This window comes from Vulpes lagopus, chromosome 15 (genome assembly GCF_018345385.1).
Source record: "Vulpes lagopus strain Blue_001 chromosome 15, ASM1834538v1, whole genome shotgun sequence".
Lineage (NCBI taxonomy): Eukaryota > Metazoa > Chordata > Mammalia > Carnivora > Canidae > Vulpes > Vulpes lagopus.
In genome coordinates this window covers 7,667,827-7,687,010 of record NC_054838.1, presented here as the reverse complement: position 1 = coordinate 7,687,010, position 19,184 = coordinate 7,667,827, and the positions used below count along the sequence as shown (strand labels likewise).

General features: G+C 45.7%; 1 protein-coding gene across 1 annotated transcript in view; it reads right to left on the bottom strand.

The window, feature by feature from the left end:
• DBX1 (developing brain homeobox 1) overlaps positions 1 to 18,704 on the bottom strand; it is a 34,355-nt gene extending 15,651 nt beyond the window's left edge. Inside the window, exons 1-4 of the mRNA XM_041730647.1 lie at positions 18,338 to 18,704; positions 17,616 to 17,717; positions 15,477 to 15,679; positions 14,800 to 15,130 (exon numbers count right to left, since the gene is read on the bottom strand). Coding sequence (XP_041586581.1) covers positions 14,800 to 15,130; positions 15,477 to 15,679; positions 17,616 to 17,717; positions 18,338 to 18,704 — 1,003 coding nt within the window. The remainder of the gene's footprint in view (positions 1 to 14,799; positions 15,131 to 15,476; positions 15,680 to 17,615; positions 17,718 to 18,337) is intronic.
• Between the last annotated feature and the right edge of the window lie 480 nt (positions 18,705 to 19,184).

The following is a 19,184-nucleotide window of genomic DNA, read 5'->3' as shown; positions in this document are numbered from 1 at the left end:
ATATCCTTCCACCCCCACCCACCACCTGCTTCCTGAACAGAGGCACTGTAGACAGTTGGGTATGTGGAGCAGAGAATGAGAGTTGCCCCAATACCTAATCTCCCCTTCATCTCCTGTCACAGAACCACCTCGAAGTTGTATTACACATCCACCCCTTGCAGCTCTATGCAGCTCTGTGAGCAAGTTCTGGCTCCCGGTGGGGAAGTGGGATTGGTGAGCACAAATGCAGGGACTCTTCTTTGAGGGAAAGGACATGCCTTTCTCCTTCCTCACTTCTACTTTTTTTAAAAAAGGATTTTATTTATTTATTCACGAGAGACACACATAGGGAGAGGCAGAGACATAGACAGAGGGAGAAGCAGGCACCCTGCGGGGAGCCCAGTGTGGGACTCGATCTCGGGACTCCAGGATCACACCCTGGGCCAAAGGCGGACACTCAACCGCTGAGCCACCCAGGGGCCCCCTCTCACTTCTACTTTTTAAAAATATGTATTCATTTATTTTAGAGAGACAGAGAGGAGTATGTGCATATGAGAATAAGGAGAGGGGCAGAAGGAGAGGGAGAGAGAGAATCCCAAGCAGACTCCCCCCTGAGCACGGAGCCCCCTGCGGGCCTCAATCCCACAACCCATGAGATCATGACCTGAGCTGAAATCACAAGTTGGCCAGGCCACTAATGGACTGAGCCACACAGGCGTTCCTCCCTTCAACGGCTTGATGGCCAGAGTCAGAGCAGCCACCTGGGCCCCTCCAATATGGGGGGAGCTTCTCCGTGACACTAGTTGGGTACCCTACAATTCAACTCAATTCTCATACTATCTGGAGACAGCGTCACATCCCACAGGTAAAGGGCTCAGTCCTGTGAGACTATGCCTACTTCAGATACCAACTGCAGGTCTACACTGTGACCTGTGCTTCTGACTGATTGGCTCTAAGCTGGAGCTTCCCCCAGCCCCCTCCATTAACGTGTTAGAGTGGCTCACAGAACTCAGGAGACCAGTTTACTTGCTGCATTACTAGTGTGTTACAAAAGGATATAACTCAGGAAGAGCCAGGTGGAAGAGGTGCATAGGGCAAGGTATGTGAGGGGGGTGGTGCTGTCTCTGAGTTCACCCCTCTCCCAAATCTCCACATGCTCGCCAACCCATAACTCTCCAAACCCCATCCTTCTGGGGTTTTATGGAGGCTTCATTATGTAAACACAACTGATTAAATCATGGGAAATTAAACTCAGTCTCTGGCCTCACACCCCTCCCCCAGATATGAGGTGGGACTGAACATTCCAAGCCTCTAATCACATGGTTGGCATCCTGGACAACCAGCTCTCATCTTTAGGTGCTTTCCAAAAGTCACCTCATTAGTGTAAAGACCTTTACCGTCCTAATCACTTAGGAAATTGCAAGGATTTTAGGAGTTCTGGGCTGAAAACCAAATACATATTTCTTATTATAAATCACAATATCACAGACCCCAAGGTGGGAACTGGGTATTGAGGAAGGCAGAATGATCCAGAAGGCCTGAGACGCTGATGAGCTTGGAGCCACCATTCCAGCGCTATATTTGTATATAGAAGAGAAATACGCATATTTTTGTAAACCATTATCATTTGGGATTTGTCTCTCTCTTACACCCAAAACTGACTTATGAACTCAGGCTATATATTCTTTAGGATCTTTGTTGACAAATACATCTTTTCTTTTTCATAAATGAATCCGTGGATGGTCTGTGGCTGGCTTTTTTTCTGAATAATACATTCCTCTGGCCCCCTCCCCTCCTGCATTTAATCCACTCCTAAAGTCTGTCAGTTCTCCTTTTAGCCTCCAGTCTCTCTCTACCCTCTCTGCACTCCCCTAGTCCAGGCCACCCTAATTCCTAACTAATGCCAACTGATCCTTTTTCTTCTACTCTTGCCTATAGATAGAACTAGATCAGTTTTCAATCCTTTCTTCACCTAGTGTTCAGGACGATTTTTTTAAAAGATTTTATTTATTTATGAGAGACAGAGAGAGAGGGAGGCAAAGGAAGAAGCAGGCTCCATGCAGGGAGCCCGACGTGGGACTCGATCCTGGGTCTCCAGGATCACACCCTGGGCTGAAGGCAGGTGCTAAACCGCTGAGCCACCCGGGCTGCCTAAGGATGACTTAAAAACACACACATACACACATACACACACCCAGTCATGTCAATCCAAACTTAAAACCCTCTGTACTTTCTTGACCCAAGTAGAATGAAATTTAAGCCCTTTCATGGGCCCATAAAGCTCTGCGGGCTTCCCTCTTTGCCCATTTCCCCACCTCCATTTCGGTCCATTCTATCTTTCTCTTTAACCACATCCCATTTCTTAGTTCCTTGCAAGCATTTTCCACCTCGTCAAGCCTTTTGCAGCCTTTGTAACAAGAAGTCTGGAACATTCTTTCTGCCATACACACCCCACTGGTTCCTTGTGGTCTCGGCTAAAGTGCCACCTCTTTATTTTTTCATTTTTTTAAGTGCCACCTCTTTAAAGAGACATTCTCTGGTTAGCGTTGTCCCCTATTTTCTTGGTGGCCTTTATCACAATCTGTCATTATACACGCAACTGTTCACTGACTTGTTATTCTCTTCCTCTTCCACTGGACTGTGAGCGTGCGGAGACCAAGATCCGTGCTTACTTCGAGTACTGCTCTATCCTCAGGAACAACCAGACATCTAGACACAGAGGAGGCAATCAATAGATCAATAGATAAATACTTGTGAAATGAAGGAGCCCTGACGGACAGTTCAGAAATCTTGGTTCAAGTTCCATCCTTATTATATAAAGGCTGTGCCTTCTTGGGGAAATCGGTCAACCATTCTGAGCCTATAAGGAACATGGGGAGAATAAATCCTGTCCTGATTATCTCGTAAGATTTTTACAACTTTTTTGTTGTAAAAATCAAATGAGATGATGTGAGGTAAAATTTTAAAGCTCTGAACAAACGTGCGGGGTAGCAAGGAAATCTTGAGTGAGAACTTTGTATGAGAACCTACTTTCTCAAATACTTGTACATAAAACAGGCCTCTGCAAATTAGTCTGTCCAAGGCCTTGTCAATAATCATTGTTTCTTCCTGGTCACCTCCCCCGCTCCCATCACTACAGCCTTAAACGGGTGAGTTTTCTTGCAATACAAACCTTAGCACCACTTAATCATCAATTCCAGTAAAAAAAAGTCCTTTTGACTTGAGAATGAGGAGTTTAGTGACAGCTGTTAGATGAAATGAAACTTTTGGCTAAGAACGATAAAAAAACTCAGCTTTCTCACCCCTTGATCTGTTTTGCTTAGTTTGTTAGTGATTGCTGGGGTGTGGTATTTACAGAAAAGTTGAGTAAAGTGTAGGGGGTGGCCTGTCCTTTCACGTTGGGGATGCCTACGTGGTGTAAATAATCCTCTTTCCATCACAGTCTAAACATGGTACTAAAACAAGATGTTTGTGCCAAAAAGAATTCCAGGAGGCATTATCCTGGTGGTGGGGGGTGTGTGTGGGGGTGAGTAAGGATGAGTGGGTTAAATAATAGAATCATCAGCCCCACGGAGTTCAGGCAGGGGGTGGAGTGCACACTTTTGTTGCTTTGGATTACCAAAGAATGAATGGAAACTCCACTTTTCCTTTTTATGAGCATTGGATTCGGACAGTATTTTTGCCGTTTAAACTATGTAGAATGTGGCCATGTTTTCTCCTTATCAACACATCTCTGCAAACAGATTTAGATTTTTTTTTTTTTTTTTTTTACAAATGTTACTTGGGGATAATTTTAGATTTACAGAAAAAGCTGCACAAATGGCACAGAGAGTTCCCCTATGCTGGGCACTCATTTTCCCTAATGCTGACACTTTACCTTTCTGGGGCGTGTTTGTCACAATTCATGACCAGTATTGATACATTATTATTAACTAACGTCAATGCTTTATTCCAATGACCTTAGTTTTTACCCAACGTCTTTTTTCTGTTCTGGCATCCAACTGGGACTCCATGCTGCATTTAACTGGGCTTGTTTTTGCACCAACACCAAAAAGTCTTTTTTTTCTTTTCAAGTTAAGCCATCGACTTAAAATCAGGGACACGTTTTTCTTTCTGAAGAGTGTAAAGTCGCAGACTTTATGTCAGGCTTTGCCAGGAAAACCATTTCCAGTGCTAGTTATTACTGTCTTTCCAAATTCGGATCTTGAGGCTCCAGCTAAAGACACCTTTTTAAAGGAAAAGGAGTAAATATTTACTGAAAGGGCCCCAGGTAGAGGCAGGCCTTGGTGGGGGAAGGGGTGGGGATTTGGGTTCTATGATGCCTCTGCCCTTAGTTTTCACTAAGGGAAATGTGCTTGAATCTCTGCCATCTGGATAGCTGTGGGGAAGTAACTCAGCCTCAGTTTCCCATTCTGTCACATGAAGATATTGATACTCCCAAGCAGGCTGTAGCAAAGATAGTAGAAAAGGTTACATGCAAAGTAGATGAAAGCTTTAGTGTTATGCCCAGCACACTAGGACTTGGTAGCCTAATTGTTGTTAGTCTTTTATATTAAGAAAGGTAAAGAGGCATTTTGGAAATGTTTTGCTTCACAGCTGCTTGTTTTAACTCATTGCCTTTAAGTAGAACTATCTCCTTACAACATGCATGTCTGCAAACACATTCCAGAAACATTCCTCCCTCTGCTTTTTCTTATAAATCCTTCTTGAACCGGTATGGCATGCGGTTTTCTCTTCCTATCCCATAAAAAACATACCATCCCTCAAGGCTCTGGTCAAATTTCTCCACGAAGCCTCTCTGGATGCTCTCAGCACTGAAGAAAGGGGGTAATAAAGAAGATCTCTGAGTCTGGTTCCTCATCTGCAAGATGGGATTAAAAAGTCATAGTGTAGATTAAAGGAACTGATATATATAAAATGCCAATCTGCATCTAGCACATAAAAATAAAAATAAAATAGCTTTTCTTTTAGATAATACCATTAAGAATGAAAAGAAGAGTAGAAAATCTATTAAAGACTTAAGGGACGGGCCTTAGTGGTTGATTCTTTGTATGGAGTGGACAAGAAAGGAGGTATCAGGAACAGCACTTGGGTTTTCCAGCAAGTTTTTTGAGCAAGAGAGATGAAGGCATCCATGGAGTTGGGGGCAATAGTGTTTTGTTTGGCTTTGCTTTGTTTGAATGGAGTGTTGCAACTAGAAGACACAGCGCTTAGTCCTGGGCATGTGGAATTGAACAAGTCCTTGGGAAGGCCAGGTAACCAAACCTTGTTGACTATCTAGGTCTGGAGCTGAGGAGAGAGATCTTTGAGACTGGGACTCGTCATCAGACGGAGGTCTGCTGGATCCAGAGGGGAGAGAAGATCACCAGCATCGCTTGTACAGGTAGAAGCAGCAAGGGCTAAGGGTAGAACCTTTGAGGAACATCGACAGTTCAGGGAAATGCAGAGGGTGAAGAGTCCCAGAATGAGGCTCCGCGGGCTCCAGGGGCTGAGAGACATCTGGCAGTGGTGAGAGGGAAATGGGGCAAAGAGAAGTTTTAATGTATGTTTGGGGGAAGGCATAGGCTTGGTCATGTTTAAATGCTCATAGAGGGGCACCTGGGTGGCTCAGTTGGTTACTCTTGGTTTTGTCTCAGGTCAAAGTCTCAAGGTCATGAGAAGCCCCCCCCCCCCCCCCGTGGGCTCCTCACTCAGCAGGCAGTCTGCTTGGGCTTCTCCCTCGCCCTCTGCCCCTCTCCACACTCACATGCTCTTTCTCTAAAACAGATAAATAAATCTTTAAATGCTCATAGAAAGGTGCCAGTGAGAAAGATGGTCTGAACACCAATGGAGAAGGGGTTCCTTCAGGGAAGAAGTGCTGACAGAGGACGGGGTGAAATGAGGATGTGTGGAAAGCCTGGGTGTGGCTACAGATGAGCTCCTACATGGGGCGGTAGGGACCTCATCTTTTTCTGCCCTCCCTCCTCACTAAGCACTTTGTCTGTTTGAGGAAGTGGTTCTCAGAGTGTGATCTGGGGAACCTCGGGAGTCCCCAGGACCCTCCCGTAGCTGTACACTGGGACTTTCCAGAGGTTACGTGTGCAGTGGTGTCTCCTTCTGGCAGCTGAGGGAACATGTGCTTGTAGATTCCGTGTATCTGAGAATTTTCTAAGATGGATTTAGGTTGATGTGCATTTTTATTTTTTATTTTTTTTAAGATTTTATTTATTTATTCATGAAAGACACAGAGAAAGAGAGAGAGGCAGAGACACAGGCAGAGGAAGAAGCGGACTCCATGCCGGGAGCCCGAGGTGGGACTCAATCCAGGGTCTCCAGGATCACGCCCTGGGCTGCAGGCGGGGCTAAACCACTGAGCCACCCAGGATGCCCCTGATGTGCATTTTTAGTGATTAACTGTTTTTTCCTCAGTACTTCTACTATGCTCTTGCTTACCCTCTTCAGTTATACCTGCTGTCGCATCAGTAACCTCACTATCTTCCAGTTACTGTTGTCTTGAAATCCCAAGTTTCATTTGAGTTTATGCCAAAACACAAGAAGTGAGCACACTTTGTTGTCTTGTTTAGCAATAATTATTTTAATTTTTTTTAAAATGTCCTACACTGCAAGATTTTACTAAAAACCACTATTGTTTTAGAGTTTTATATTTCACTTTAAAGTAAAAGAAAATGTGTTTGTCATATATTTTTCTTATGCTTAAGGTTGAATTGTTGGCTTTTGAAAGGGAAACTAGAAGACTGACTCCCTTTCTCAACCTACAGCTGCACTGTCTACTTCCAAAGACATAAAACAGATGACAGTGACATATCAGGGGTTTCCCTAACTCACAGAAAAGAGAAAATACCCCCAAAGAAATCCCCCCAAAATGGATGCAACTGTAAATAAGAGAGAAAATATATCAAAAGTTATTCTTCCTCTCAGCTTTATGGATGTCAGTAATTTACTTTTATTGTCTTACACAAGAGACCATTTTTGGATAGTATCATGGTTCCAATGAAATCACACTATCATTTCAAAACCAATAATTCAGAGTTTAAAGAAAAGAACTGAATTTTTAAGACATGGACTAAAGGGGTCCCTGGGTGGTTCAGTGGTTGAGCGTCCGCCTTTGACTCAGGTCATGATCCTCAGGTCCTGGGATTGAGTCCCTGCAGGGAGCCTGCTTCTCCCTCTGCCTATGTCTCTGCCTCTCTCTGTGTCTCTCATGAATAAATAAATAAAATCTTTAAAAAAGAGATAGAGAACTAGAAATTGTTTGTTACAGCAAAAAGGCCACTGAAACACCTTACAGAGTAAGTTCGCATGTTGCATTATCTAAGGAAGTATACACTCAGTAGCTGGGAGACTAATTAAAACCCTGTACACTTGGGATCCCTGGGTGGCGCAGCGGTTTGGTGCCTGCCTTTGGCCCAGGGCGCGATCCTGGAGTCCCGGGATCAAGTCCCACGTCGGGCTCCCGGCATGGAGCCCGCTTCTTCCTCCTCCTATGTCTCTGCCTCTCTCTCAATCTCTGTGTCTATCATGAATAAATAAATAAATAAATCTTTAAAAAAATAAATAAAAAAAATAAAACCCTGTACACTTGTCACTGCTGGGTGAAAAGTCAGTTAAAGAAATGATGACAGTGCCATATTCCAGTGACAGAGTAACTCATCTGAGACTGAGTTAACAAATGATCTGCAAAATTGTACTTTTGCTTAGGAAAGGGACAAATCTTCAGAAGTGCCTGGACTTTCTTTTCTGCTTATCTTTGTCTAGTATCCACAACAACTAATAATCAGTGAAGTTACATGAATTCTTGACAGCAAACACAAGTGTTCCTGAAATATTTAAAGTGTTGAATGCCTTTCTGAATCTCTTGCTTTATCCTGGAACAACTATACTGACATTTTATTGATTGTGCAAAAGCAGTTGTCAGCAAAACTGCTGACACCTTAGCATAAATCAAGGAAATGGTGCTAAACTATTCTAGTGGCCACTACATTCTCTACTGCCCTCCCCCCATTGAGGGCCAGTTTTAAGAATAAGGATGGGCAGTAAAAATTATTGTCATTAAATTTCAATAGGTATAAGATATGTGATTTTTTAATATGCATGATGAAATGAGAAGTGTGCATAAAGCACTTCTGCAGCATACTGAAGTGTGATGATTTTTTCAAGGACTAGCACTTGTACAATTGTTTGAACTAGCCACATTTTTCACAGAACTCCATTTTTACTTGAAAGAGTGACAATAATATCTCATAGGTATTTTCTCAAAAATTAATGAAGTGAGACTTTCATATGAAAAAAAAAAACCCAGTGTTGCTCAAAAATAAAAGTTGAGCTTTCAGATAAAAATTTAAATGTTGGAAACTTCGTATCTACCAGCATGAACATGACAGCTTCTCAATACTAAAAGACTTTGATGATGAGATGGGAGGCAAAATGAACAAATGTGCTATTTGATAATACATGAAAGTGTCAACAGAATATTTGCCTAACTCAGTGAACCAATATTTTCCAAATGGCCAATGCATGATGTTAAATCATACATGGGCAAAACATCCATTCAAAATGCAAGATAGAAAACAAAAAACAAAAAAAACAAAATGCAAGATAGACCGATAAATTTTAGTGTATCAAAGTTGGAAAGTTCATCGATAAGATTTTAGATTCCAATTTGCAACTAATCTTTAAAAAAACTATCGCATAAAAAAAACAAAAAAAAAACAAAAAACTATCGCTTGTCACTTTTTGCTGTTGCATCAAAGAATAGCCTCACTTACCAAAGAAAGCTGTACAAATACTCCTCCCTCTCCAATTGCATATCTATATGAAGACAAATTTCCTTCATATCACAACAGATGGAAGAAATAGATAAAAGAATCCAGCTGTTTTTTCTTAAACCAACCATTATAGAGATTAGCCAAAATGTAAAACAATTGCACTCTTTTATTTCTTTTTTATTTCGTGATATATGCTTTTCTTAAAGCATGGCATTTATATTGTTATTTGATTAAATTGTTTTCAGATGAAGTGACAAATAAATATTTTATTTTTCTCAGCCTCAATCTCTTATACGGAAAATATCGATAGATAAAACCCATAGTTACAAAAAGTCTTTTAGATGTTTGAGAGTATAAAGCGATTTTAATAACAGTTTGAGGATCACTGGTTTAGGCCACAGAGAGAAAGGCCGGTGGTAGGGTGGGAGACTTAGGAGCATAATAATAGTTTTAAAGAACCATTGATTTTTTATTTTCTTGTAACTTCAGAATATCAAAAAGCATAAAGCTCTATGAGAAAGAGTTCTTATTGGTTGGGGCTTAGTTAAGTGAGTTTTTGCCGGTTTAGTCAAGGGAGCAGGATAGCGTAGTAGAGTTAGATGAACCTGAATTTGAATTCCGGCTGAGGTAACCATGCAAAATCACCCAAACTCCCAGCCTTAGTTTTGGCATCTGTATGTGGGGATAATAGTATCTACCCTAGACAGGTTACTGTAAGACTACAATTCATGTGAGTCTTTGCTACTTAAAGTATGTTCCATGAACCAACAGGCGGTTAGGATGCTGCACATCAGAGCTCTGAAACATGGTCAGCATTTTGGTGAGATTTCCTACCCAGCAGACTGCCTGCCTGCCACATGGCTTAGTATTGATTTATTATTCTTCAGGTGATAGATAACAACTGTTTAAGTCTTTGGGACTAAAGTAATTGTTTTGACGTGGAAAAACACATTTGACTAGTTTATTTGGTCTCTTTTTCTTAATCATTGACCTAAGTTATCCTTCAACTCATTTGAAAGATCTGTAATTCCCAGACTATGGTCTAGACTCCAGAATGTCTCTGTCTCTCCTTTTAATTTACTTATTTACTCAACACAAATCAACCACCCAGTATGCATCAGTGACTATGCGTGCCACTAGGGAAAGAGTATCCAAAGTGGACATGGTCCTCATACTTGTGACACTCAGCTAAAAGAGACACTAAAATGAGCTGAAATGTGGCACAGGTAGTTCTCAAGACATAAAGCTTTGTGGATATCAGGGAGAAACATACACTTAAAAAAAAAAAAACCCTACAGAATAGCTTTGCCTTTTCTGAGTTTTTCTAACCTCTCTTCCCCCACCTCTTTCTTTTTTTTTTTCCAATTTGAAAGTAGTTGTTTATTTATTTATTTTTTATATTTTATTTATTTATTCATGAGAGATACGGGGTGGGGGAGGGAGGGAGAGAGAGAAAGAGAGAGAGAGAGAGGCAGAGACAGAAGCAGGCTCCAAGGAGGGAGCCTGACATGGGACTCAATCCAGGGTCTCCAGGATCATGCCCTGGGCTGAAGGCGGCGCTAAACCGCTGAGCCACCCGGACTGCCCGAAAGTAGTTGTTTATTAACCAGGCTTTAAAAAGTAATCATGATGGATACCTTCCTCATCCTTCTAATAAGCCCATTGATCTGGTTTTCCCTGTTTCCAGCATCTCCAACTCCTACAAAATGGATGATGTTTTTCTTCATGCCTCCTTGTGGAGAAGATCACCGAAAGGCCATAAGAAGTTATTTGCAAAAAAAAAAAAAAAAAAAAAAGAAGTTATTTGCTTCTTTGACATGTTTTTCACCAAATAGATCTCAGGTATCAGATCCTTCACGCAGATGATGCTGTGCCAAGAGATGGAGCAATCAATGCGTACTTTTACAGGGCGATCTGCTTCTTGTTGATTTTTCCATAACCAAGCTTGTAGATCAATTCATTCACCGACTTCAGGTTTGGGTCCCCTCATGCTCTATATGGTTCCACAATCCTTGGTATGTTAACCGACACCTTGGTATGTTAACCGACACCTTGGTGAGCCTAACAAAAAAAAAAAAAATTGATGATTTGGCAAAGATGAAGAAGCTGCAACACCTTTCAAACCTTTTGGCTCTGTTCCTGATGACAAATGCCAGTCTGGGTTCTGCAGGTACGTAGAAGTTGCCAGCTTTTCTTGCCATCTTACCCATTTGAATCTCAGTTCTGAGACTCTGCTTAAATTCCTTGTGGTAATGCTTAGCTGATTTATAGGTAAGCCTCCTCCCTGCCATTTGAAGCATCTTTTGGGCAAACTTCTTTCTCAGATACTTTATCTTCAATTCTGTGAAATCCCTTTGCTTTTATTTTTAAGGGTTTTCTGGCACAGCAGGAACCTTCTTTTTCTTCTCTTCTGTACCCTCCATGATGCCAGCTGTGGAAAAGAGGAAGTTCTCTCTCTTTTTTTTTTTTTTCATACAAACTCTACCCCCAACACAGGGCCTGAACTCACCACCTGGAGACCAAGAGTTGCATGCTCTACTGACTGAGCCAGCCAGGTCCCCCATTAACTTTTCTTAATATAGAAAAACTTTATTTACATCATAGAATGCTTCTTGCCTTGAATTCAACGTTGTATTATGATAATGTTATTTATCACAATTTTTTTCATTTGGTCCTAATTTTGACCATTGCTGGATTTTTAACTTTTCTAACATGTGAGTTGTTTTTCCAATGTACTTAAATTAAAAATATATATTTTTTGATTGATATTTAAAAACACATATAAAGATTTTCCACCTTAATCATTTTTAATTTACAGTTAATAATATTAGCCATATTCACATCATTGCACAACAAATTCCTAGAAATTTTTCATCTTGTAAAACTGAAACTCTGTACCCACTGCACAATTCCATTTCGCCTCACCCCAGGCCTTGGCAACCACAATTCTACTTTCTGTTTATATAAATTTGACTGTGTTAGATACCTAATATAAGTGGAATCACATAGTATTTGTCTTTTTATTATTAGCTTATTTCACTTAGCATAATGCCCTCAAGTTTCATTCACGTTGAGCATGTGACAAGATTTCTTTCCGTAAAGCTGAATAATAATCCATTGTGTGTATATACCACATTTTCTTTATTCACTCATCCATCGATGGACATTTGGGTTACAGAAGCTATTGTGAATAATGTGAATGACGTGAATGTGAATACCTCTTGGCTATTGTGAATAATGCTGCAATGAACATGAGCGTGCCTCCAAAGTACTTTGACTCCAAATGTAGACACTAATCCATCCCCATGCCTGAAAATAGTTCTTGACTGTAAATAAGAAATGTGGGCTTGAGCTAGAAGGGAGGTTAAAAGTGGGCCACTTCTGGTCAGAATCCCATCTCTGGAAGTCCAGGCAAGAGCAGGGGGGAAGGAGAAAACCTCCCGAATCACTCAGAGTAGAGAGTTTCTTGTCTAAAATGTTATATGCCTACCATGTACAGAATGTCATGCTAGGTACTTTCATATGTATTGGGGGAGAAACATGAAATATTTCCTGGATTAAGGTAATTACGACAATGAGGAGATTTTTTTTCCAAGTTCCCAGGATCATGTGTAAACAATAATGAAAACAGTGATCACCAGTGTCAGGAACGGGCCCGCCAGGGGAACACAGCAGTACCCTTACGTGGAGAGAGGCCTTGCATTCTTTGCAAAGAGAATTACACTGAGAATAGAAAAATTCAAACTTCAAATTTTTTTATTTTTTTTTTAATGATAGGCACACAGTGAGAGAGAGAGAGAGGCAGAGACACAGGCAGAGGGAGAAGCAGGCTTCATGCACCGGGAGCCCGACGTGGGACTGGACCCCGGGTCTCCAGGATCGCGCCCTGGGCCAAAGGCAGGCGCCAAACCGCTGCGCCACCCAGGGATCCCCTCAAACTTCAAAGATGATATGAACTACTGAAATTTAAGCTTAACTCCCCACCCCCCCGCCCCGACTGTTGGGGTATGGGTTAGGATAATAAAGAAATGTGAGTCTCTGTGGCTAAGAGACCAATCTCTTAAAGCACACAGAAACCCTTACCAGGGTTCTATTGATGTTCCTTACTCCTCAGTTGCTGGTTAAATGAATTGTTTCTGTTGAAAGCTAGTTTTTAAAGGAATTTAGTTTCACATGAGCACCCCAGAGCCTGTACCTGGGCTCCCAAGTCATGGCTATAGATGACATTCCTAAGAAAATCTGTTTATACACAAAAGTCAGGAGCAACTTTGAGCTTTCCTGGAACTCTACAGCCTTTAAGGAGGGAAAGGAAACATATTATAACTTGAACCGCTTGAACTGCCTTCCGCTGATTTCTTTTAGTTCATCATTTCAGTCCTTAAAGAAGAGGAGAAGGGGGATCCCTGGGTGGCGCAGCGGTTTGGCGCCTGCCTTTGGCCCAAGGCGCGATCCTGGAGACCCGGAATCGAATCCCATGTCGGGCTCCTGGTGCATGGAGCCTGCTTCTCCCTCTGCCTTTATCTCTGCCTTGTCTCTGCCTCTCTCTATATATATATGACTATCATAAATAAATAATAAAAAAAATTAAAAAAAAAAAAAAGAAGAGGAGAAGGATTACTGCAGACTCAACTTAGTACCACTTTACTGGAGCTATTTACTTGTAACCATAGCAAATATGGTTATTTATGGTACAGGCAAGCAGAAAAGGCACTGGCCTGAGAGTCAGAGATGGGTTCTAGTTCCAGCTTGGCCACGAAGCAGCTGGGTGGCTTTAGACATGTGTCAACCCCTCTTGAATATCAGCTTACCTTCCATAAATTCCAGTAGCACTTGGACTAGCTCTATCCCTTTGAGCTCTAACATTCTGTGACTTAATGAGATCACCTGACCACTGTGTCCATTCTACTTTTTATTTGGCATTTGTTCATTTGATACATATGTACATATATAAAAATCTGTACAAGGTAAAAATACAAAATAGGTATTTCTTTATAAGTTATGCAATTAAACAGCTACCTTTTTAAAGTTTAAAAGCCAGTGCAGAGAGAGAGAGAGAGAAAGTCTAGTCAAGTCCTTTATAGTCATTCACAATAACATTGGTATAAAATATCCATACAACACATGTGTACAAAATAGTGTACAGTTCGTAAAAGCTGTGCAAAGACAGCAAAGTTCAGTAAAAAAACAAAACAAAACAAAACAAAATCAAAGAGGCTTGTGGGTTCTCTCTCTCTGCACACATCATGCATGCCCAGTGCTCAAGAGCCTTGCAAGGTCAGTGAAATCTCCCCAGAAATAATAAAAGGGCACAAGGTAGAGTGCTTGGTGCATATACTATGGATACGGAAATTATTAAGAAAAAGCTTTAGGACATGCCTACAGGAACAGAGACAGACTCTTCCCTCAACAACTCCCTTCTTGGCCCAGGGAGCGTTTGGAATATGACAGAAAGGATTCAATATTCGTGTTGTGCCTTAGACCCGAAGAGGTGTGTGTGTGTGTGTGTGTGTGTGTGTGTGTGTGTGTGTGTAAATTTTTAGAACATGCTTGAGATTCCTGAGGGAGCTGCTTAGGAAAGACCGGGTTACCTGAGCCCCTGGAGAGGAGGCCCTCCCACCTAGGACAGCGAGGTGGAGCCACCTAGGAAGGCGGCGGCCTCCGAGCTCACATGGGTGATGTCGTGACTCCTAACTGCGTCTCCTCTGCGGTGAAGGGTCCCTCCCTTCCTGCGTGCTCGCTGCTGAAGCCCTCCAGGGCCTGGCTCGCCGCTGGGAACACCCCACTGGGCCTGGACTAGCTTGCAGCAGGCCAGACAGGCCGGCGCCCGGGTGCAAAGCGAAGGCTGAGACCAGGACCTAGATCTCCCTTAGGAGGACTCAGAGCTGCGGGGCGGAGGGTGGGCGCAGGAAGGCCGCGGGGGCCCTCGCCCCGGCCCGGTCTGCAGGGGGGCTGGGCGGCCCCCGCGGTCGGCCCGAGGGCTCTCGGCAGTAGCGGGGCGCGGGGGGCTCCTAGGACACGGTGATCTCCTCGTCCTCGCCCTCGCCCTCGCCCTCGCCCTCGCCCTCGCCCTCGCCCTCGTCGTCGGAGTCCGAGAAGTCCGGGGGCTTGCCGGGGCTGCCCGAGGGCGCGGGCGAGGCGGGCGGCGGCCGGTCCAGCCGCGGGGCGCGCGGGGGCGCGGGGGGCGCGGGGGGCGCGGGGCGGCGGGGGCTGCGGGGGCGCTCGGCCTCCTCGTCCTCGCCCGCGCCCTTCTGGCCCACGTCGCTCAGGTCCGGGTGCGGGTTCAGCTTGGTGGGAAGGGTCTGCTCGCGGCAGCCCCCGCTGGACAGGAGCTCGCGCTCCTTGGAGTTCCGCCACTTCATGCGCCGGTTCTGGAACCAGATTTTCACCTGGGGCGCGGGGGGTGGGGTGGGGGAGGGCAAGCAGAGGTGAGGCGAGCGCAGGCAGAGCGCCCAAGGCACCCACCCGACCCTCCCCCTGCGCCGCTCCTCCTGCACCGGACCCGCAGGGCCGCGGGGTGGGGGCGCAGGGGGGTGCAGGGGGCGGACCCGGGGCCCGAGGAAGCCGGCAGGTGGCAGGTGCACGCATCCCCTCCCTAGCCCTCACTTTTCCCCATCCGTACAATGGGACCTAGCCGGTTTCAGAAGCCCCCACCCCCACCCCCCCGCAGGTGTAGGTGCAAGCGGAGGGGTGAAGCGTGGGGACTGGGGCTGTGGGGGGGGACCTCGCCCTCACTTGTGAGTCTTTCAAGCCCAGCTTGGCCGCCAGCTTCTTGCGGTCGGGCTTGCTGATGTACTTCTGCTTCTGGAACATCTTCTCGAGCGCCTTGCGCTGCACGTCGGAGAACACGGCCCGGCGCAGCATGCCCCGGCGAGGCTTGCCGCGGGCCGCCAGGGGCCAGGAGAAGGTCCCGGGGATGGGCACGACGCTGGAGGATGCTGCGGGGGCGGGGGGGGGGGGGTGAGCGGGCCGCAGCCTCTGCCCCTCCCTGGGGGCCTCCCTCGGTCTTTCTCTCTGATCCCTTCATCTCTTTAAAGCTCCCCTTTTTCTCCCCTTGGAGAATAGGCCAGGAACCTACAAACCTGCGAGAGTGAAAGGCGCTTTCCGCCCAAATAACTTTGCCTTTCAACCAAGCAAACCCGGATTAGGTAAAACCACGGAAACACAGAAAACAGCCCCCACAATAGCCTGTTTCGTTTTTTTCCATTCAACGGGCTCAGGAGGACAGTCTCAGCTGCGTAAATCGGCTAAAATAGCAACAGAAAAACATAAATTACAAAAAAATTAAAAATAAAAATAAAATGTACAGCTGAGGCCGCTGGGGTTCCCCCTTCAGCTTTTATCACCTTGGAGGCGTTTACATTCTGTAGATGAAAATGAGGTGCTTTACTGATTTGACAGAAGAAAATCCGCTTTGGATTTTTTTTTTTTTGAAAAATCCAATCAGCATTCATCTTTTTCATATTAATCTTTCATCCCCTCCCCCACAAAACGTAAAGAATTCGGCCAGAATACATGAAAAGTGGCAGCTAATTAGCACATTGACCGCTCCCCAATGGGTATTGGCATGATAAAAAGGGGGAGAGTTTTGCTTTAAGGGAGGGAAAAAAAAAACCCAAAAAGAAACAGAGACTCTAATGAAGCGTGAATGGTAATTGTGTAGTAATGAACTAACAGAAAAAGACTGAGGACAAGCAGCGAAAGCCATATATTACTGGGACAAAAGAGATTTACACTTTCAAACTAAACACAACTGCAGGCCAAGACCATTGGGAGAATACTGATGGCAGAGGCTTCTCTTCCCGGAATCATTTTCATTAAATGGACATGAAAAGCTATTTATAAAGCTCGGGTTGTTTTTGTTAGAGCATTGAGATGAGGGAGAAAGGGAGCAAATTCCATTATCAGCAGCAGCATGAATGGTGGTGGGGGGTGTTGGTGAATTCACTCTCCACCTTTTAAAAATCAATTGCTTGTTTCTTTCGCTGATTTTTGGGAGTGTTGTGGTTTTACCCATCCCCCACCACCCATGCCCAGTCTCTCTTCTCTTTATAGGCTCTCCTCTGCCTCCCGAGTCTTGACCGGTTGCAGAGTCTTTGAGCAATAGTTTTGAGTCGCCACCACTGGGATCCCAGCATGGAAACCTACAGTGCACTGTTTGAGGTGTTTCTCCTTTAGACTGGGACCCGGTTACGGGGCCTTGCCTCAGACTTCTCGTTTTTGCGAGCTCAAGGTCTTTGAAAAGATAAGGCAGTGGGGGAAGGGTATATATATAAGAGAAGAGGTTGGGAAATCCAGTTGGAAATAGAAGGTTGGGGTTGTGGGAGGATCTAGTCCCCCTCCCCTTGGGCGACCCCAGGCATCCCACACAAGAGGGCACCCCATGTGGTCTTGTGAAAAGCCCGAAGCCCTGAATGGGTCTTAAAGAGAAATTAGCCCCGGCTGGTAGGTGTCTCTGGGCGGCTGGAGGGGCGAGGGCCGATCTGTGTGTGGCTGCCCGGAGGAGCTGACCAATTGGTCATGGTGCTGAAACCTTTGTGGGGAATCGTGGCCAAGTGCACTGACTCTGTGGGAAAACGGCGGCGTGAAGGGATGCCAACAGCTCCTCGCCGGGAAGGGAACCGCCTCAAATTGGGACCATGACAATTCCTGCTAATTTGTAGAGCAGGGAATTGGTGCAAAGTGTCAAGCAGTCACTGCTTGTGCTAAATAGGGCATCAAATTGGCGCGACGGATTCGTGAATGTTGTACGCCTCGCAACCTCTGAACCAGAGCATAACCCCGAGGGGTGGACGGAGAAATATGGCTTCGGAGCAGGGAGAGTGAAGGGCTGGGGCTGGGGCGCCGCCCCCCAGGAAGGGGGACGAGACCTACCTGGGAAATAAGAAGATCTGATGAAAGGCTGGAAGGAGCCTTCAAAGTAGGGAAAGGCGAAGGTCTTGGGAGGAACGCTCTGGAGCAAGGCGGGGGATGTTTCTGGCAGAGAATAAAGGAGGAAGGAAAAGAGGAGGGAAGCAGAAAGGGAATTTGATTAGGTACTTGATTATTGTACAGAACATTGGAAACATGATATGATTAACCCTCGGCGGCCTTCACAGGCATCTTCCTCAGTGTTTTGGCAGAGTAAAAGACATCTTTTCCTAACACTGCGCCATCTGTGGAAATCCTTCCACTCATCGCCCCCGTCACCCAATGCCCCCCACCCATCTCAGAGTCCCGGGCCCCCTGTTCCCAATCTCATCCTGGGCACTAACAAGATAGATGGTATTGGGGCGGGGAAGAAAAGAACTGCAGGTCCGTAATGCTAGCTAAGCTAGTAAATATATTGTCTTGGGTTTTAAAAACTGGCTTCCAGAAGTTGGAGGGCAGAAACACAGACACCTAGGGGCGGGTGCTCTCTCCCACTACAGGTGCTCAAGTTCATTATGAGGGTGGCGCGAACCTGGAGCTTTTCTTCCCGGGAAACCTAAGTCTCCTACTGCACGACGTGGGGCTTCGGGGATCTTGCGGAGGGGTGTGCGCCCATGTGTGAGTGGGTGCCCGAAGCCAGAAGGACTCGCACCTGGACCACCCGTCGGCGCTCTGCGCTCACTTACCGGTTCTGGGCGCAGAGGAGAGGATGGCATTCACCCCAAACTTCAGAAACGTGGGCTCGCTGGCAGGGGAGGCGGCTGTCTGCGGTGAACCATCCGGTCGGCTTCCCGCACCCGGGGAGCCCAGGTCTGAGGTCCCGGTGTCTGTGAGAGTCGCGGGGGCCCCCTGCCTAGGGGGTGACATGCTGGCCGTGGGTAAGCTGCGAGGCAGGTAAGCGGGAGGCCGGCTGATGCGGATCAGGTCCTCCACCAGGAAGCTCGAGTGGCCAGAAAACGCCGACTGCAGGGACTGGGGCAGCGTTAAGGTGGGCGTGGGGCGAAGGAGGCTGGGGTACCCGGCGGGGGGTGCGAGGAGGCCGGGGAACATCATGTTAGGCGCGGGGCGGGCAGAATAACCCTTCTTCCAGTGGCCGGAGGGTAAATGCCTCGCTTCCCGCCCCTCCCGCCCCCGCGGTGCCCTCTCTCTTGGGCAAACGTCTCCAAGTAAAGATCCCACTTGGGCGTCTGCGAGTCCTCCGTGGTCCTCCCGTCGAGGTGATGGTTTTATAGTGGCGCGCCCGTTAAAGCGCTTTGAAAAGTGACAGCTCTGACAATGAAGTTCAACAAAGTTCTCCACTCGAGCTTCATTCGCCGGAGGCTCTGGGCGCTCTGATTGGCGCAGGGGTGCAATTTATGATTGGATTAGTCTTCATAAGCATGGCCCGCACAATGGGCCGGCAACAAAGGCTGGCGCGCATCAATTCTGCATATCGACCGCCTCTTTGCAATACAGTGTGCCCCCAAAGCTCTCGCCGGGAGTTTTTGTTCCGAAGCAACACCCGAGCTAATTAAATGCCTATTTAGAAGTTTC